The sequence below is a fragment of the Rhincodon typus genome, chromosome 8 (genome assembly GCF_021869965.1).
Source record: "Rhincodon typus isolate 14 chromosome 8, sRhiTyp1.1, whole genome shotgun sequence".
Taxonomy (NCBI): Eukaryota; Metazoa; Chordata; class Chondrichthyes; order Orectolobiformes; family Rhincodontidae; genus Rhincodon; species Rhincodon typus.
Genome location: NC_063339.1, coordinates 60,347,388 through 60,367,164, shown reverse-complemented (window position 1 = coordinate 60,367,164; position 19,777 = coordinate 60,347,388). Strand labels below are relative to the sequence as shown.

At 41.1% G+C, this 19,777-nt stretch overlaps 1 protein-coding gene across 1 annotated transcript in view; it reads right to left on the bottom strand.

Moving 5' to 3' along the window:
- LOC109927511 (diphthine--ammonia ligase) overlaps positions 1-19,777 on the bottom strand; it is an 89,996-nt gene that overhangs the window by 67,144 nt on the left and 3,075 nt on the right. The window contains exons 2-3 of the mRNA XM_048600434.1: positions 7,439-7,512; positions 1,234-1,352 (exon numbers count right to left, since the gene is read on the bottom strand). Of these exons, the coding sequence (XP_048456391.1) occupies positions 1,234-1,282 (49 nt within the window). The 5' untranslated portion in view covers positions 1,283-1,352; positions 7,439-7,512. The remainder of the gene's footprint in view (positions 1-1,233; positions 1,353-7,438; positions 7,513-19,777) is intronic.

Genomic DNA, 19,777 nt, shown 5'->3' with positions numbered 1-19,777 from the left:
TCAAAGAGGAATTCTCAGCTTGTATGTAAACAATTAAGTTACAGGTGATGCCTGTGTAATAACGTTTCTTTCTACTGTTTTGAAAGTGAATTCAAGCCACAGGACTTAAGAAATAAAACAGTGATGAGCCATTGCTTGTAAGTTGTGAAGAAGATCAAGCTCAAGACCTTGAAAGGCCTGTTCCAGTCTCTATGATAACTCATGCATAAGTGAGGAATCAGAGTCGCAGAGGGTCATTCTTTTATTATAGCACTGCCTTTAAATGCGTATCGACTGTATCACATGACACAGATCAACAATCGATAACTACAGTAATGCAATATTTTCTTCATTCAAAATGGTCATTACTTTGAGGTGAATTAGCAATAATATGAATATTGTGACAGAAGCAAACACAAGAGCAAAACAATTTTTTTCTGCTGAGACAACACTCTATTAACAAACAAAATAAGCTAAAGAATAATATTTATTTAAGTATGTGTGCCATACAATACCCTTCATTGCTTGTAGTAGGTTTTCATTGCAGTTGTAGAGTTACCGGCAAACCTAGCAAATTATTATAAGCTTAACTCTGAGGAAAGAAACAGTGCTAAGAATTTCGAGAATAAGAATAAATTTTTAAGAGAAATTGGGTTTTGTGGAAACGCCTTTTAACAGCATTAATCTTCATCCTGAAGCAAATATAAAAAAAAACCCGACAGCAAATTACGAAATGAAACAGCCTACAAGCCATTCACTTCAATGTATAAAAAGGCAGTCTTCTCAATAAATACGAACGAACATAAAAAAAACGCAATGTGGTTTATTAAATACAACATGATCACATTTTTCTTTAAAGACTCATTAATCTGTGCAGCAGACATATCGATTTCAAGTTACTTTCTGTTTACTATTTTTAAAGGAATGCAGACTAATAAAATTCTTCTCCTTCTGCTTCTTAAACTGTCTAATAACATGGGATATTGACAGGTTTGATTAAAGGCATTTAAAAGTAATTACCTACCTCTGGCAGTCATTTTCCAACATCCTGCTTTTTTCCTTATCTCTCCAAATTGTTTTGTGCTCAAATGTGTTTGCCTCTGGCAGATCTCCTTACAGTTTTATAAAAAAATGATTGATGATTTGAACTTTTTCTCTGATATTTGACAGCTGCTCATTTGCAGGTTGTGGTTATACAAAGAACTGGGATTATGTTGTGTTAATAGACTGCTCCCATGCAGCCTGGATACCTACCAAAAGCTGCGACTTTGATTATCATGGCTTGAACATTAGACAATATCATTTCTCTCAGCAGATCTTCCTGGTTTCGACGCCAGAGGTAAGCCAAAGGCTGAAGATTAAGCCGTCTGCACCTGTGAAAGGGGAAAAAAAAGTATTTAAACTGGATATATTTCAAAACTCCTGATACAATTTCAGCTAAATTTTTTAACCCTGATTACTTTCACGGTACAGGAGTAGTTCAGGTTGTGAACTGTATCCTGGAACTAAAATCATAAAAACACATGAGGCTATGATTTAACAAAAATGAATTCACAAAGCATTCATTTCAACATTATAAATTAATTAATTAGCTTCTGAGTATGTAGAAAAACTTCCAAACAAATATGAAGTGATTGTACAACTGAAATGGATACAATTGCCTTATGTAATGCCACAGAATGTTAAGAGCTAGTCTCCCTCCCAAAATTTATTATGTGAAGTACTTACAATTTTGAGAACATAACCAAGTATGGGTAGCTTCTTTTCAAAAGAAGAAAAGCTGGAATGAGAATCACCCTAGTTCTCACTTATGCAATTCTTATTAACTGGTTACAGTGTCACACTGAAATGTGACATGAAATATACAGAAAGAGGTTATTTGGCCCAGGAGTTCAACATTCCTCACCTAACTGTCCCTCAAGTCTCTACATTTCTATCTAATTTTCCCTTAAATACACCTATACTACATTCACTTCTTCAGTAAAGAAGTTTCTTTGAATTCCCAACTGCATTTCTTGGTAATCATCTGTATTGATAGTCTTTAAATTTACTCTCTTTCAGAAGTCAAAACATTTTCTCTGTGCCCATTCTATTAAAACCACCCACAATTTAAAAGATCTTTGTCACCCCTCAACCATTAAGAGAAAAGAGATCCAGGGTGTTCATACTTTCTCAATAGGTATAACTTGGCAGCTATCTCATTATCTTTGTAAATTTTTTCTTGTACCCTCTCAAGCTTTTCTATTTTATTCTCTAGCAGAAATTCCATTATTTTTCCTGCAATCAGTGTCAAGTTAATTGGCCTGTGCATCGCTGAACATGTTCTGTTTCCCTTCTTGAATATGGGCATAACATTAGCTATCTCTGGCACTGCATATTAATCTCAGCAATTTTTTAAACATGCATAGCTGTGTCTCTTCCCTAGATTATTTCAAAATGTGCAGACGTAACCCACCTAAAGTAAGGCATTTTATCCTCTTGGACTTTCATTTAGATATTTCGTAGCTCTGATTTAAACATGGAAATATTATTTTTTTTAATTTATTGATTCATGGCACGTCAACATTGCTGGCTAGACCAGCATTATTGCCCATCCCCAGTTCCCTTTCGTAAGGTGGTTGCAAACTGCTGTTTTGGACCACTGCAACCCATGCGGTGTAATGACACCCACAGTTACTACGCAGTTTGGTACAACTGAGTGGCTTGTGAGAACATTTAAAAGTCAACCACACTGCTCTGAATCTGGAGGTAAGTGTAAGTCAGACTCGGTAAGAAGGGCAGAGCTCAGAAGTAATTTTCCAATATTATGCCTTTCCTTTATCTCTCCAAATTGTTGTATGCTCAAATGTGTTAATCTATGGTAGATCTTTTTACAGTTTTATTTTAAAATGTTGATTTGTATTTTTCTCTGATATTTGAAAAGCATTTGATATCACATCCACTTGATTCACATTCCTGATACAGAACTAAGCAATATTAAGTACTTGCTAAATATTTCTAGCTTTGCAACATATAATAGAATAAACATTAGAACAGTGATACTGGTAATTGATAAAGATTAATTACATTCTGTACTAAATGGGAGATCCCTTACTCTTAAACTGTGCACGCCCTGTAGTAGATCCCCCCCATGAAGGGAAACGTTCTTGCAGCATTTCCTTATAAAGCCCCCTCAAAATCATATTATATCTCTCTCTCTTTCAATAAGATCCACACTCATTCTTCTAAATTCCAGTTAGTACAGGCCCAAGCTGATCACTTTTCCTTATAAGCCCAAACACTCATCCCAAGAAGTAGCCTACTGAGCATTCGCTGGGTTGCCACTCACACATTTGGATAGTGTTCTGCTTTTCTCTTCTTCCTGCCAAGGTAGATTACCTTACACCTTACAATATTATAGTCCATCTGCCAAATTTTTGTGCTCACTCACTTCATCCACCTATATCCCTTTGCAGATTCTTTATATCCACTCATTCATTTGTGCAGTTTACTATTCAAATTCTAATGAGCATATAAACGAAAACCCTTCCTACCCAATGAATGGAACCAAATGAGTTACTCCTATACCAAATTTGTGGTTTATTCAGAGAGAATATAAATGTTACATGATAAAATTAAGTTTATCACAACATGTGGATGTTGAATTTACATGGAGTTAACGCCTCATTTCATAATGCTTCAGAGCATCCGCATTTGAAGGATTTAAAGAACCATTCAAAATACCAATCTCACTTCTATCACAGTTACTCAACACACTCTGTCAGACCGATCTTTTTAAGTAATTCCTTTCCTCCACCCCCAAGCATAAGGAATTTATTCTCAAGAATCAAATCAATGTAAGGGTCACTCTTATCCTGAAATTTTCTCTCTCATTCTTAAACTAATTATGTGGTTAAAAAAAAGAACATTAATTCACAATCAGTATCTTAATAACACAAAGTCATTTATCTAATAAAAATCGAAAGTTCGCATGTATTTCAAACAGGTCTGACCAGTGGAGAGATCGTGTGTGCATAACCCCAAATGAAATACTAAACTAAAACAGAGTATTTTGGAGTTATACACTTTTTTCAACACAGTGCAATTTTAATTTTGTGGAAGTTAGAAATATTCAATATCAAGGGACCGAAAGACAAGAAATTGCAAAATCCTGAAATGGAAAGGAAATTCAAAGAAATCAATGAAATGTGAAATTTTAAAGCTGTTAGTAAAAGAAGGAAAAAATTTCTCATTCATAAAGCAACACTTCAACAGGACTTTCAACAATCCTCAAGCAACAAACAAGTCATTTAAGTGGAATAAATGTTGAAATCTTTGTTGGCCACGCTGTGTTTTATTACTCTCCCAAACTTCAATCACTCAACGCCAAAGCAGAAAATTTTATTTTACTATCTGGGTAAGACAAGATCTCATGCTCTGCAATGGAGTACTGCAAGGGCATATTTAGTGGTGAAGGACTTGAAAAGGATGATGTAGGTGTGGGAATAGTAGGAGGATCTGTGTGGAAGGGAGGAAAAAAGACTTACACAAGCCTAAATAGCAACGGCAAGATATAAATCACATATTTGGCAGGACAGGGGCGCTAGCTAAAAAGCTCTTGTAAACAGCCAATATCAGCTTGATGGGCCAAATGGCATCTTATGTTGCAATCATTCTATGATTACAATGAAGTAACAAAGTAAGACACTAACAAGCTTGAATTACAAACAAAAAAATCCTGCATAAAAAGTTGTTCTGACACAAAATGACACCAATAAATATGGAGCAAACAAGTTTGCACAAAATAAATTAACAAACAATAGTTACAACATGCATGCTACTGTAGGAAGCCAATATACTGCAAGAAACAATTCCCATTAGTCAAATAATATTGTCTAAATATTATTGCTCCCATGTTTTGATGTAAAATTGGCACACAATCAGAGGCCATAGGATTGAATAGTAGTTGGATTCACCCTGTCCCACATGCATAATTTCTTGTTAGTTTTTTTGGAGAAGTGCAGGGGTACATAAGGCAATTGAACAACAAATAAATAATGGTATATGCAAAATATTTAATAACATGTCCTAGAAATCCATCCATGTACAAGACTGCAACATAGGCAAGCACTGATATTGTAATGTGTATAAGTATAGTTATTTGCTCAGTAGCAGCAGTGTGTAAAATGTACAATATGCACTGCAGAAATGCACCAAAGTTCTTCAGACAGCATCTTCCAAACCCACAACCACTTCCATCGAGAAGGACAAGGGCAGCAGATACATGGGAACACCACCACCTTCAAGTTCCCTTCCAAGCTACTCACCATCCTGACAAGGAAATATATTTTCGCTGGGTCAAAATCCTAAAATTCCCTCCCTAATGACACTGTTGGTCAACCCACCTTCTCAAGGGCAACTAGGAACGGGAAATAAATACTGGCCAGCCAGCAACACTCACATTCCACAAACAAATAGAAATAATATACTTTTGCAACCAGCAATGCACCGCATTCTCTCTCTCGACAGGGAGTCATTGATTTGCCAAAATTTAAATGCAGCATAAACAAGAAGAGCAATTGGACGGGAATCTTCACAGATTTTAAGAAAAAGTAGCAATGTTCAAGATGAACAACGGGAGGATCGGGCACTGGGTGGTGACAATACTAATGGCTGTTGGACAATCTGAAAGCAGGTCCAGAATGCTTTGTGATTTCTGCACTCAATGGAACATAGCTTATGATGGAAACCAAAAGAACTACTGACGCTGTAAGTCAGAAACAAAAACAGAAATTGCTGGCAAAGCTCAGCAGGTCTGGCAGCATCTGTGAAGAAGAATTAGAGTTAATATTTCGGGTCTGGTGATCCTTCCTCAGAAGGTTAGATTATTTTGGGCTTTCTTTGAAATGGAAGCAAAAAGCAACAGCAGGATGACAAGAATAATGTGTCTCATTGTGCAATAACATATGGCAAGCCTCCAACCCAGTGTACACAAAAGAATGGCAATGCACTTGACAGTGGAACTTTCAATTTATAGGCATCTTCTTACACATGTTCCCACTGCTTCTATAGAGGTTTTGAATTTTTGATCATCACAAAGTGAGAGTCCTGGTCAGCATCTTGATCTCAACTGAAAAATAGATACAAAGGTCAGGAAGAAATACTATGATTTCAGAGCTGTCCATGACTGCGGAGGTAAATCACACAGAGACAATTTATCTTGTTCCTACTTTTAACTGTTAGCCCCATCAGCATTTTGTAAATTTCACACTCACCTTCAAGTTTTTGACACAACTTTTTAATCACAGGGTGTGGTAAGAAGAACAGAATTATTGCTTGAGGTTGTATCATACACAGTTGTTGCCAGACCTGCTGAGTATTTAGAGTCATAGAGTCATAGAGTCATTGAATTGTACATCATGGAAACAGACCCCTTGGTACAACCCATTCATGCCAACCAGGTAGCCTGAATTAATCAAGTCCCTTTTGCCAGCATTTGGCGCATATCCCTCTAAACTCTTCGTATTCATGTACACATCCAGATGCCTTTTAAATGTCGCAATTGTACCACCACTTCCTCTGATAGCTCATTCCATGCATGTACCACCCTCTGCATCAAAAAGTTGCCCCTTAGGTCTCTTTTAAATCTTTCCCCTCTCAATTTAAACATATGCCCTCTATTTTTGGGCTCCTATATCATGGAAAGAGGCTTTGGCAATTCATCCTATCCACGCCCCTCCTTATAAACTTTTATAAGGTAACCCCTTCAAGCTCCCACTCTTGAGAGAAAATAGCCCCAGCCTAATCAGCCTCTACCTATTGCTCAAACCCTCTAGTCCTGGCAACATCCTTGAAAATCTTTTCGGCATCCTTTCAAGTTTAACATCTTTCCTATAGCAGGGAGACCAGAACTGAACAGTTTTCCAAACCTGGTTTAACCAATGTCCCGTACAGCTGCAAGATGACCTCCCAATTCCTATACTCAATGCACCCAATAAAGGCAAGTGTACCAAATACCTTCTTCACTACCCTGCCTACCTCTGACAGTGCTTTCAAGGAACTGTGAACCTGCTTTGCCTCCCCCAGGTCTCTTTGTGCGGCAACACTCCCCAGAACACTACCATTAAATGTTTAAGTCCTGCCATTTCTTCCGTCTTCTCATTTTGTTTCAGATTTCTAGAAGAATTTGGCTTTTGTAACGTCAATGCCATTTTGAGTGTAACTATGAAAGTGTTTTGAAAATGTTGCGAATCAATTTTATTTTTAAAAAAATTATAAATGGCTTGCTGCTGCTTTCATGATTTTATTCCAATAGTTGCTTCAATAACCAAATCCCTAAAGGGAATACGTTGTTCTTTCTCAATGTGCAGATCAGACTTTGTTTTGTGAATCCAGGAGTGAATAAGATCAATCTAATTCACCCAGTGAATTAAATATGGTTTAACAGTGAATTAATTGAACAAATTTACAATGGGCTTACACATTTTCCACTCTGACCCGCTGATAGTCCGAAAGAATGGCACCAACTGAGACTCCTTCCACTCCTTCCTTTTCCTGTAAAACAAAAAGGAAAGGAAAATCGCCGATGGTGGGTTTTGCTTATAAAATATCTTCCTGTCATCCAGTCCAAAATGACTCCAGTTGAAGAAATAATTCAACGGCAATTTAAAACTGCCCAATGATCTCAAGTGCTTCTACTTCTGTTTTGACTGTGTCTCCAGGGCCACAGCACTGTGCATAGTATATAAAATGTTCCTACTCAGAACATATTGCTTCCATCTTTCAGGTCTGCTCCAAAAATAATTTTGAGACAATTGTCCAGCCAGCTAACTGTTTATTCATGGCTACCAAAAGATATTTTCTAATAATTTAATTATCTGCATTATTTATTACAACAAGTTCAAATTATGTTTCAAAAATTTTGTTTTCAAGCAAAATTATAACTAGTAGTTGCAGGTTCTGAAGCATCGTATGAAATTAATTTAAATATTACACAAGAAAACCAGAGGGTTCAAACTGCAATAGTCAATAGTGTTAACAGTTTTCCTTACGCTTTGGAGGAGGTTCAAATATTCACAAAGAAAAGGATTAAATATGGGAAATCACTTCAAAATGTTAAAATATGCACCACTGTACAGCCATAAAAGGGAAGTCCTCATTCTGAACACATGGTATTATTTCTTTGGTCAGAACCGGTAGCCATGAAACTCATACTCTTCGAGGAAGATCAATCAAAACTAAAACCATTCCAAGCTGTTGCCAAGTCAACAAAAGGTTGAAAACACGGGCAGGGCTACTGCAATTGGAATAAGGAACATTACAGTGTCAAGCAATTTAACATTTCTCTCATTCAACCCCACCCAAAACTGAATTACAAGTTTAACTTTGTGCTGGGGAAAGTTTGAGAAACAATGATTCTGGACAAAATTAATGAGCAGATGGACAAGTATTAATATGTAATGAAAGCCAGCATAGATTTTTTAAAAGAGAAAATCATATTTAATTCACTGGAGTTTTTTGAAGTGGTAACAGTGAGGGTTATGATAGCAATGTAGTCAATATGGTGTACATGGACTTCCAGAAGGTGTTCGATACAGTGTTCCTCAAAAGACATGTGAGCAAAATTACAGCTTATGGAATGAAAGGGACATTAGAAGATGAATATGGAATTGGCTGAGTGACAAGAAACTAGAAAGTGGTGGTTAATCGATGCTTTTTGGGCTGGAGAAAGATTTGAAGTGGAGTTTCCAAGGGATCACTTTGGGACCCATGTTTTTCCTGATATACATTAATGACCAAGACTTAAGGCACAATTTCAAATCTGTGTGTGATACAAAAAGTAGATTCACCATCAACTGTGAGGATAGTGTCGAACCTGAAAAGGACATAGGAAGTGGGGGAACAAGTGGCAGAGGGAGATGTGAAGTAATTAATTGTGGTAGGATGAACACGGAGAGACAATATAAGGGTGCGCAGGAGAAGAGGGACCTGACTGAAAGTGGTAGGGACAAACTGAGAGACTATGTGATGAAGCAAAGAGTGTCATCTATTAAGCTTTATTAAGAATGGCATAGAAAAAAAGAGCAAGGAGATTATGCTGAATTTATACAGGACACAAGTTCAGCCTCAGCTGGAATTCTGTGCCCTGTCTGCCAGTCGGCGGGAAGCTGTCAGAGGGTGGAGGAGCAGCACAAAATGAGTATAAACCTACCAGAGCTCGTGGATCGCAGCCTAGTTGGCGGGAAGCTGTTGGAGGGCGGAGGAGCAGCACAGTGAGTCTAAACCTACAGGAGCTCGGGGCACTGCAGCTGCAAAAAATCTGGACTGACGTCACAGGGAGGCTGTGACCTGATTGGCTGTTAGGAAATCTGCACTAAATTTGAAAAAGAACACAGCAAAGAAGCATCAATAAATCCTATTATTAATTTATTCAATTTTTCTTATAATGAGTTGAAGTAATTAACAAGTAGAGATGGCTGGACAGGTGACGTGTTGTAGCTGTACGAGGTGCGATCTGGCTGATCCCATTGAGAACTGCAGTGACCACATGTGCATCAACTGTTGGTTGCTTGAGGAACTTCGGCTCAGAATTGATGAGCTGGAATCTGAGCTTCAGACACTGCGGCACATCCGGGAGGGGGAGAAGTACCTGGACGCTGCGTTTCAGGAGGCAGTCACACCTGGTTGATTAAGTACTTCAAGTTTGATCAGTGGGCCAGGCACAGATGGGGGTGACTGCAAGCGAGGCAGGTAGAGGGATCAGCAACAGAGGAGCCTCAGCTCTTGACCTTGTCCAACAGGTACGAGGTACTTGCTCCCTGTGAGGATGAGGTAAAGGACTGCAGGGAGGATGAGCCATCTGATCATTGCACCGTGGCATGGGAGGCCATTCAAGAGGGAAGCAAAAAAGACAAGTGGCAGTTGTAGAGGATTCTATAATTAGGGGGAATAGAGGGTATGCTTTGTAAGCAGGATCAAGAGTCTCACATGGTTTGTTGCCCACCCAGTGCCAGGGTAAGGGATATCTCTGACCAGCTAGAAAGGATATTAGAGAGGGAGGGGGAGGAAACAACATAGGCAAGGCGAGGAAATAGGACCTATTCAGGGATTATCAGGAGCTAGAAACCAAATTAAAGAACAGGTCCTCAAGGATTATAATCTCCAGATTACTGCCCGAGGCACATGCAAATTGGCATAGGGATACAAGAATAAGGGATCTAAACAAATGGCTAAGAGAGTGGTGTGGGAAAGAGGGTTCCTTTTCAGGAGCACTGGCATCAGTATTGGTGCAGGAGGGATCTGTACCACTGGAACGGTCTTCACCTGAACTGAGCTAGGACCAATGTTCTAGCGAAAAGGGTAAATAGGCTGGCCAACAGGACTTTAAACTACAAAGTGGGAAGGGCGGGGGGTAGGGAAGGGTAAAACATTCCCCAGTGGGGAACAAAGCAGCAGGCTAACATCTGTGGGGGTGGATTCAACTGTGTGGCAAAATATGAAAGATAAGACAGGAAAGGAGAATTCAGAAGAGGTTATTAAAGTCTCCAGCACAGACACAAATAGGACAGAGTGTTTGGAAAGGGCGAGGGATTAAACTTCAAGCACACTGAACAAACGAATGAGAATGAGAAGAGGGACAGTTAAGGCAGGACTGAAAGCGTTATATCTGATTGCTCATCGGATAAGGATGAAGGCAAATGAGCTTGTGGCGCTGATCGAAATTGGCAGGTATGATGTGGTGGGCATCACTGAGATGTGACTGCAAGGGATCAGGATTGGGAGCTGAATATCCAAGGATACACATCCTATCGAAAAGATAGGCAGGTGGGCTGAGGGTGTGGGATTGTCTTATTGGTAAACAATGAAATTAAATCAATAGGAAGAAAGGAAATAGGGTCAGATGGTGTAGAATGTCTGTGGGTAGAGTTGAGGAACCGCAAAGTTAAAAAAAAATAGTTGGACTTATGTACAGGCCTCCAAACAGTAGTCAGGAGCTGGGGCACAAGATATACCAGGAGATAGAAAAGGTGTGTAAGAAAGGCAAAGGTACAGCGATCATCGGGGATTTCAACTTGCAGATGAACTGGGAAAATCAGGTTGGTACAGGATTGCAAGAAAAGGAATTTGTGGAACGTATACGAGATGGCGTCTTGGAGCAGCTTGTGGTGGAGCATACTAGGGAACAGGCAATTCTCGATTTAGTGTTATGCAATGAGGCAGACTTGATAAGGGAGCTTAAGGTGAAGGAACTCTTAGGAGGCAATGATCATAATATGACTGAATTTATTCTGAAGATTGAGAGGGAGAAGATAGAATCAGAGGCAATAGTATTACAGCTGAATAAAGACAACTACAGAGGCACGAGGGAAGAGCTGGACAGAATTGACTGGGAGAGAAGCCTTGCAGGAAAGATAGTGGAGTAGCAAAGGTAGGAGTTTCTAGGAGTAATTTAGGAGACACAGCAAAAATTCATCCCTAGGAGAAAGGAGCATTGTACAGGACAATGAGGCAACCATGGCTGACTAGGGAAGTCAGAGACAGCATAAAAGCAAAAGAGAAAGCATATAATGTGGCAAAGGGCAGTGGGAAATCAGAGGATTAGGAAGCTTACAAAGACCACAGGGGGTGACAAAAAAATAAGGAGGGACAAGATTAAATATGAAGGTAAGCTAGCCAGTAATATAAAAGAAGACTGTAAGGGCTTCCTTAGACATATAAAGGGAAAAAGAGAGGCAAAAGTGGACATTGGACTGCTGGAAAATGACGCTGGAGAGATAATAATGGGGAACAAGGAAATGGCTGAGGAACTGAATAATGATTTTGCGGCAGTCTTCACAGTGGAAGACACAAGTAATATCTCAAAAATTCAAGAGAGACGGGGCAGACCTGAGTATCGTGGCCATCAACAAGGAGAAGATGCTAGAAAAACTGAATGGCCTGAAGGTGGATAAATCACCAGAACCAAATAGACTACAACCCGGAGTTCTGAAGGAGACAGCTCAAGAGATAGTGGAGGCATTAGTGGTGATCTTTCAGGAATCACTAGAGTCAGGGAGGGTCCCAGAGGACTGGAAAATCACTATCGCGGCACTCCTGCTTAAGGACTGAAAATTACAGGCCGATTAGCCTAACCTCGGTCATGGGTAAGATTTTGGAGTTCATTGTGAAGGATGAGATTTCTGAATACTTGGAAGTGCATGGTATCATAGGGCAAAGTCAGCATGGCTTCATCAAGCAAAGTTCATGCCTAACAAATCTGTCAGAATTCTTTCTGGAAGTAATGAGCAGATTAGACCAAGGAGAGCCAATGGTTGTTATCTACCAGGACTTCAAGAAGGGCTTTGACAAGGTGCTGCACAGGAGGCTGCTGAGTAAGATAAGGGCCCGTGGTGTTAGAGGCAAGGTGCTAGCATGGATAGAAGATTGGCTGTCTAGCAGAAAGCAGAGAATGGGGTTAAAAGGGTCTTTCTCAGGATGGCAGCCGGTGACTAGTGGAGTTCCACAAGGGGCAGTGCTGGGACCACAACATTTCACTTTATACATTAATGATCTAGACAAAGGAACTGAGGGCATTCTGGCTATGTTTGCAGATGATAAAAGATAGGTAGACAGACAGGTAGTATTGAGGATGCGGGGAAGCTGCAGAAGGATTTGGACAGGTTAGGAGAGTGGGCAAAGAAGTGACAGATAGAGTACAACATGAGAAAGTGTGACGTCATGCACTTTGGTGAGAAGAACAGAGGCACAGACTATTTTTGAAACGGGGAGAAAATTCAGAAATCTAAAGTGCAAAGTGACTTGGGCGTTCTAGTCCAGGATTCTCTCAAGGTAAACTTGCAGGTTGAGTTAGTAGTTATTGCAAATGCAAGGTTGGTATTTATTTTGAGAGAACTTGAATATAAAAGCAGAGATGCACTTCTGAAGCTCTATAAGGCTCTGGTCAGGCCACATTTGGAGTATTGTGTGCAGTTTTGGGTCCCATATCTCAGGAAGGGTGTACTGGCCCTGGAGAGGAGGTTCGCTAGAAATGGTCCCAGCGATGAAAAGCTTAACATATCAGGAACGTTTGAGGACTCTAGGTCTATACTTGGAGTTTAGAAAGGTGAGGGGGTGAATGCTGAGGAGTGCATTCAGCACCATTCAACGTGATAATGTCACAGGGACTCAAATGGGAGAACAGCTTTTGGTCTCAGAGGAATAAAAAGTAACAATGAGGTGTCCTCATGGTTTCAGACATGAGGGTCTGAAACTTTGTTGGGTTTAGTGGAGGCTATTGTTCTGTGAGGCCGAGTGATATCACCATGTGTTATCAAATTCACATCATTAATTATCTACCCGACCCATGGCACCCCACTCTCCTGATTCCAGCCCCATTCTAGCACTTGCTATTCCCAAAACAGCTCATCATTGCTGGCATATCTGGTACCTGTATGATCTTTAAAAGGCCATTGTGCATCTAAACAAGCTCTGTTAGTCTGGAATTGCCCTGCACAACTCCTGACATTTGCCCTGGATGTGGCAGAGTTTTGCTTGTTGCAACATTCACATCATGCCAGCATGATCTGATCTCTCTCTCTCTCCCCGCACCTCCACTCTATCAATTGTCCTGTGTTCCTTGCCATAGCGTTTGTCATTCAGGCCCAGATAAGATTCTCCCCGATGTCCATCATGCTAATGAAATTTGTACATAGTTGTTATCATGACAAAAATTACATGTTGTTAAAGGCAAGAGGCTCTTCTCGTCAGATGACCAAAAGGTTTGCCTCTACTGACCAAACAGGCAGGCATAATACAGAATGGTGGCAGAGATAGTAGGAACTGCAGTGCTGCAGAATCTGAGATAACAAGGTGTAGAGCTGGATGAACACAGCAGGCCAAGCAGCATCAGAGGAGCAGGAAGGCTGACGTTTCGGGCCTAGACCCTTCTTCACCTTTCTAAAGGTCCCCTCACCTTATCAAAAAGGAAGAATGAAGAAGAATGTGACAAAATTCAGTAGGACATTAGCCAGCTTGTATGAAGGGTGTTGATTCTCCTGTCACTTCAACAGATGAGAATTCAGTCAATGAAAAAAATCAGACTGGTTTACTGGTATCCGTGAAGAAATGAATAAGAACTACTGCCCATAAATTTGATCTTTCTCTGACTCAAATACCAGAAATGATCTCTATACACCTTCACTGATTTGAGTAAAGCCCTCAACAATGTAAACTCAGAAAGTCTGTGGATGGAGGCAGACAAATATGGCTGCCCTGAGAAGATAATCAGTATCATTTGTTGGTTTCACAGTAGTATGATGGCCAATAGGATGTAATGCAGTATGTCATTGGATGTCTTTCCTGCTACCTATCCCATCATGCAAGGCTGTGTCTTGGCTTCAACTGTGTGTTGCTCCTGTGCTGTTTACCAGATATTTTCTCAACCATGCACCCAATGCTCTTGACACAGGAGTACACATTCAATACAGGATGGATGACAACCTCTTCAACTTGCAAAGGCTGAAGGCTTGCACAACATTAACGAACAGTGACTAAGAGCTCTCGCTTGCAAACTCCCATCACGTACTCGGAAGTACATTAGCTGCTTGTCAATTGCTTTGCCCTTTCCTTAAAATACTTTGGTCTTGTTAATTGTTCTACTATCTTCACCCCAGCAAAGAAAACCTATCCAGTTGAATTTATTGTTAGACGAAAACCTCAACTAAGATTTCAGGTCATTATAGAACATAATCAGCATTACCAGCTACGTACTGATCCTACAATTAAATGTTCTTTTCAGTTCAACTAAATTATCTGAGAGTAAGATATATCTACAAGTATATTATAGCAGAAGTAATTTAGTTAGGTTTAAGCAATGTCAGCACATAGAAACCTAACTTTTTTTTAGAGCATTGTTAACTTTTCAAAACCCAGAAACAGATATGTATGAGACTACAAGCTTTTAACATTTCTTTCTGTAAAAATCAATTCAGCATTACATTATAGTAATGACTATTATGTCATAGACTATATCCCCTAAGGAAGAAGAATACGTATTCAAACAAATCCAATAAAATATCTTTGAAGAATCAAATATCTTTACGTCAATGTTTCTTTAAGTTAGAGGAAGTCTTCTTGCAGACTTCAACTGCATATGTGGCAGTTCTGGTCTGTATCTACTGCCTCATGAAGCCTAAGTTTTGATAAATTTCTTACTACTGTGGTCTTTTCAAAAAATTGAAGCATTAAATAAAAAACAAAGAAGTTACATTCAACATGTTCACTGTTACTTGGTGAGAGGATACATTTGTGACGGATCTTAATCATCCTTTTTAAAAGAAACTCAAAGTGGTGTAGCACGGTGGCTCAGTGGTTAGCACTGCTGCCGCACAGCGCCAGGGACCCAGGTTCAATTCCACCCTTGCGACTGTGTGGAGTTTGCACATTCTTCATGTGTCTGTGTGGGTTTCCTCGGGATGCTCCGGTTTCCTCTCAGTCCAAAGATGTGCAGGTTAGGTGGATTGACCATGCTAAATTGCCTGTAGTGTTCAGAGATGTGTTGATTAGGTGGGTTATAGGGGAATGGGTCTGGGTGGGATGCTCTGTGGGTTGGCGTGGACTTGTTGGGCCGAATGGCCTGTTTCCACACTGTACGGACTCTATAAAAATAAGTCTAGTTCACAGTGAACAACCTACTAGTTTTAATGCCATTCTCACCTCCCTAATTGTCTGCAACATTATCTAAAAACTCACTCTTGTTAAAATTTCAGTTTCTTCAATCGCTTTGGTTGGCAATAAAGGTAACACTAGAATTGCTGGATCAATTTGGCAATTTTCTTTACAGCCTGACAATAATTCTGAACAGATCCACGTCAACCAGCTCCTGGTCACACAGTCCTAGGGCCCACAGACATTACCAGGAAAACACCACTTGTTCAGCAATTTGAATACAGTTAATTCTGATTTGGTGCATTTTAGCATGTTTGGATAATAAGAGACTGAATAGAGCAGAGAAGCAAAGAGTTCTCGGGGTAGGTAAATCACTAATGGTAATAATACAGATTAATAAAGCAATTTAAAAAACTCTGGGCTTCATTTTTAGATGGACAGCAATGAAAGAGCATAAATGTTACATTAAATATGGGGGCAGGCGATGGCCTCGTAGTATTATCACCAGACCATTAATCTAGAAACTCAGCTAATGTTCTGAGGACCCAGGTTCAAATCCCTCCGTGGCAGATGGTGGAATTTGAATTCAATTTTTAAAAATCTGGAATTAAGAATCTACTGATCACCGTGAAATCATTGTCAATTGTCAGAAAAACCCATCTGGTTCACTAATCCCATTCAGGGAAGGGGATTTGCCACCCTCACCTGGTCTGGCCTAATGTGATTGATTCTTAACTGCCCTCTGAAATGGCCTAGCAAGCCATTCAGTTGTACCAATCGTTAAAGTCTCAAAGAAATTAAACTGGACGGATCACCTGGCATCAACCTTGGCACCGGCAAAGATAACGACAGAAATAGCCCTGTCAACCCTGCAAAGTCGTCCTCGCTAACATCTGGGGGTTAGTGCCAAAATTGGGAGAGCTGTCTCACAGACTACTTAAGCACCAGTCTGACATAGTCATACTCACAGAATCATACCTGACAATTTCCCAGACACCACCATCACCATCCCTGGATATGTCCTGTCTCAGCAGCAGGCCCAAACCAGCAGAGGTGGCAGCTCAGTGGTATACAGTCGGGAGGGAGTTGCTCTTGGAGTCCTCAACATTGACTCCGGACCCCATGAAGTCTCATGGCTTCAGGTTAAACATGGGCAAGGAAACCTCCTGCTGATTACAAGATACCATCCTCCCTCAGCTGATGAATCAGTACTCCTCCATGTTGAACAACACTTGGAGGAAGCACTGAGGGTGGCAACGGCACAAAATGTACTCTGAGTGGGGTATTTCAAGTCCACCACCAAGAGTGGCTCGGTAGCAGTATTCCTCATCGAACTGGTCAGGTCTTAAAAGGACATAGCTGTTAGACTAGGTCTGCGGCAGGTGGTGAGGGAAACGACAAGAGAGAAAAACATACTTGACCACATCATTATCAATCTGCCAGCTGCAGTTGCATCTGGCCATGACAGTATCGGTAAGAGTGAACACCGCACAGTCCTTGTGGAGACGAAGTCCTGCCTTCACATTGGGAATAACTTCCATTGTGTTGTGAGGCACAATCACTGTGCTAAATGGGACTGACTTTGCACAGATCTAGCAACTCCAGACTGGGCATCCATGAGGTACTGTGGGCATCAGGAGCAGCAGAATTGTACTCCACCACAATCTGTAGCCTCATGGCCTGGCATATCCCCCACTCAAACATTACCATCAAGCCAGGGGATCAACCCTGGGTCAATGGAGAGTGCAGGAGAGCATGTCAGGAACAGCACCAGGCAAACCTGAAGATGAGGTGTCAAACTAGTGAAGCCACTACTTGCATACCAAACAGCATAAGCAGCAAGTGATAGACAGAGCTAAGCAATGCCACAACCAACGGATCAGATCTAAGCTCTGCAGTCCTGCTATGTCCAGGCGTGAATGGTGGTGGACAGTTAAACAATTCACTGGAGGAGGAGGCTCCTCAAATATCCCCGTCCTCAATGATGGAAGAGCCCAGCACACAGTGCTAAGATAAGGCTGAAGTTTTTGCAGCAACTTCAACCAGAAGTGTTGAGTGGCTGATCAGTCTCGGCCTCTTCCTGTGATTCCCAGTATTACAGATACCGGTCTTCAGCCAATTTGATTCACTCCATGTGATATCAAGAAATGGTTGGAGACACTGGATACTGCAAAGGCTATGGGCCTTGACAACATTCCAGCAATAGTACTGATGACTTGTGCTCCAGAACTTGCCGCTCCCCTAGCCAAGCTGTTCCTGTACAGTTACAACACTGGTATCGACCCAACAATGTGGAAAATTGCCCGAGTGTGTCCTGTACATAAAAAGCAGAACAAATCCGACCAGCAAATTACTATCCCATCAGTCTACTCTCGATCATCAGTAAAGTGATGGAAGTTGTCATCAATTGTGCTACCAAGCAGCACCTGCTCAGCAATAACCTGCTCAGTGATGCCCAGTTTGGGTTCCGCCAGGGCCACTCAGCTCCTGACCTCATTACAGCCTTGGTTCAAACATGGACAAAGGAGCTGAATTCCAGAGGTGAGGTGAGAGTGACAGCCCTTGACATCAAGGCTGCATTCGACAGAGTATGGCATTGAGATGCCCGAGCAAAACTGGAATCAATGGATATCGGGGGCAAAATCTCCAGTGGTTAGAGTCATACCTGGCACATAGGAAGATAGTCGTGGTAGTTGGAGGTCAGTCATCTCAGCTCCAGGACATCTCTGCAGGAGCTCCTCAGGGTAGTGTCCTAGGCCAAACCATCTTCAGCTGCTTCATCAATGACCTTCCCTGCATCATAAGGTCAGAAGTGGGGATGTTCGCCAATAATTGCACAATGTTCAGCACCATTCGGGACTCCGCAGATACTGAAGCAGTCAATGTTCACATGCAACAAGATCTGGACAATATCCAGGCTTGGGCTGACAAGTGGCAAGTGACATTCACGCCACACAAATGCCAGGCAATGACCATCACCAATACGACACAATCTAACCTTGACATTCAATGGTGTTACCATCACTGAATCCCCCACTATCAACATCCTGCGGGTTATCATTGATCAGAAACTCAACTGGAATCACCACATAAAGACATTGGCTACAAGAGCAGGTCAGAAGCTAGGAATACCACAGTGTATAACTCACCTCCTGACTCCTCAAAGCCTATCCACCATCTACAAGGCACAAGTCTGGAGTGTGATGGAATACTCCACTTGCCTGGATGACTGCAGCCCCAACACTGCTCAAGAAGCTTGACACCATCCAGGACAACGCAGCCCTCTTGATTGGCACTACATCCACAAGCATCCACTCCCTCTACCACTGAAGCTCAGTAGCAGCAGTATGTATCACCTACAAGATGCACTGCAGAAATTATCCAAAGATCCTCAGACAGCACCTTCCAAACCCACAACAACTTCCATCTAGAAGGACAAGGGTGGCGAAAATATGGGACCACCACCACCTTCAAGTGCCCTTCAAGCCACGCATGATCCTGACTTGGAAATATATCGCCATCCCTTAACTGTCGCTGGGACAAAATCCTGGAATTCCCTCCCTAAGGGTCAAGAAGGCAGCTCACCACCACCTTCTCAAAGGCAACGAGGGATGGACAACAAACGCTGGCCAGCCATTGACGCCCACATCCCACAAATGAATAAAAACACAAATTAAACTCATTCCGAAACTTTGCTAGGCCACACTTGGAAGTAAATCTGGTCTTGATTTTTAAAAATGCAAAAAGATTCATGACGATGACATCGGAACTAAGATTTATTTAAAGAACATCGGAATCCAACTCAAGATTTATCCTTCAAAAAGTCAGAATGGATTAACCACTACGTACAATATTGCTGTTTTTGAAATATTATTGTGCATAAATTGGTTACTGCATTGGCTACTGTATTTGCCTGTGTAACAACTTTCATTTATATGCAGTAATGCCTTTAATGCAAACAAAAAATCCCAAGGCGCCTTGCAGCTTACAAAGCAAAATTTCACACACACGGAGTTATCAGGGCAGATGACCTAAGGGTTTCCTGGGTATGTTGGTTTTGAGCAACATCTTAAAGGAGTAAGATAGAACTTGAGAGGATGAGCAGGCCTGCCCCACCAGTTGCTTGCCCCCTGCACCAGCCCAGCCTCCCTGCCCAGCACCATTCCCACTCCCC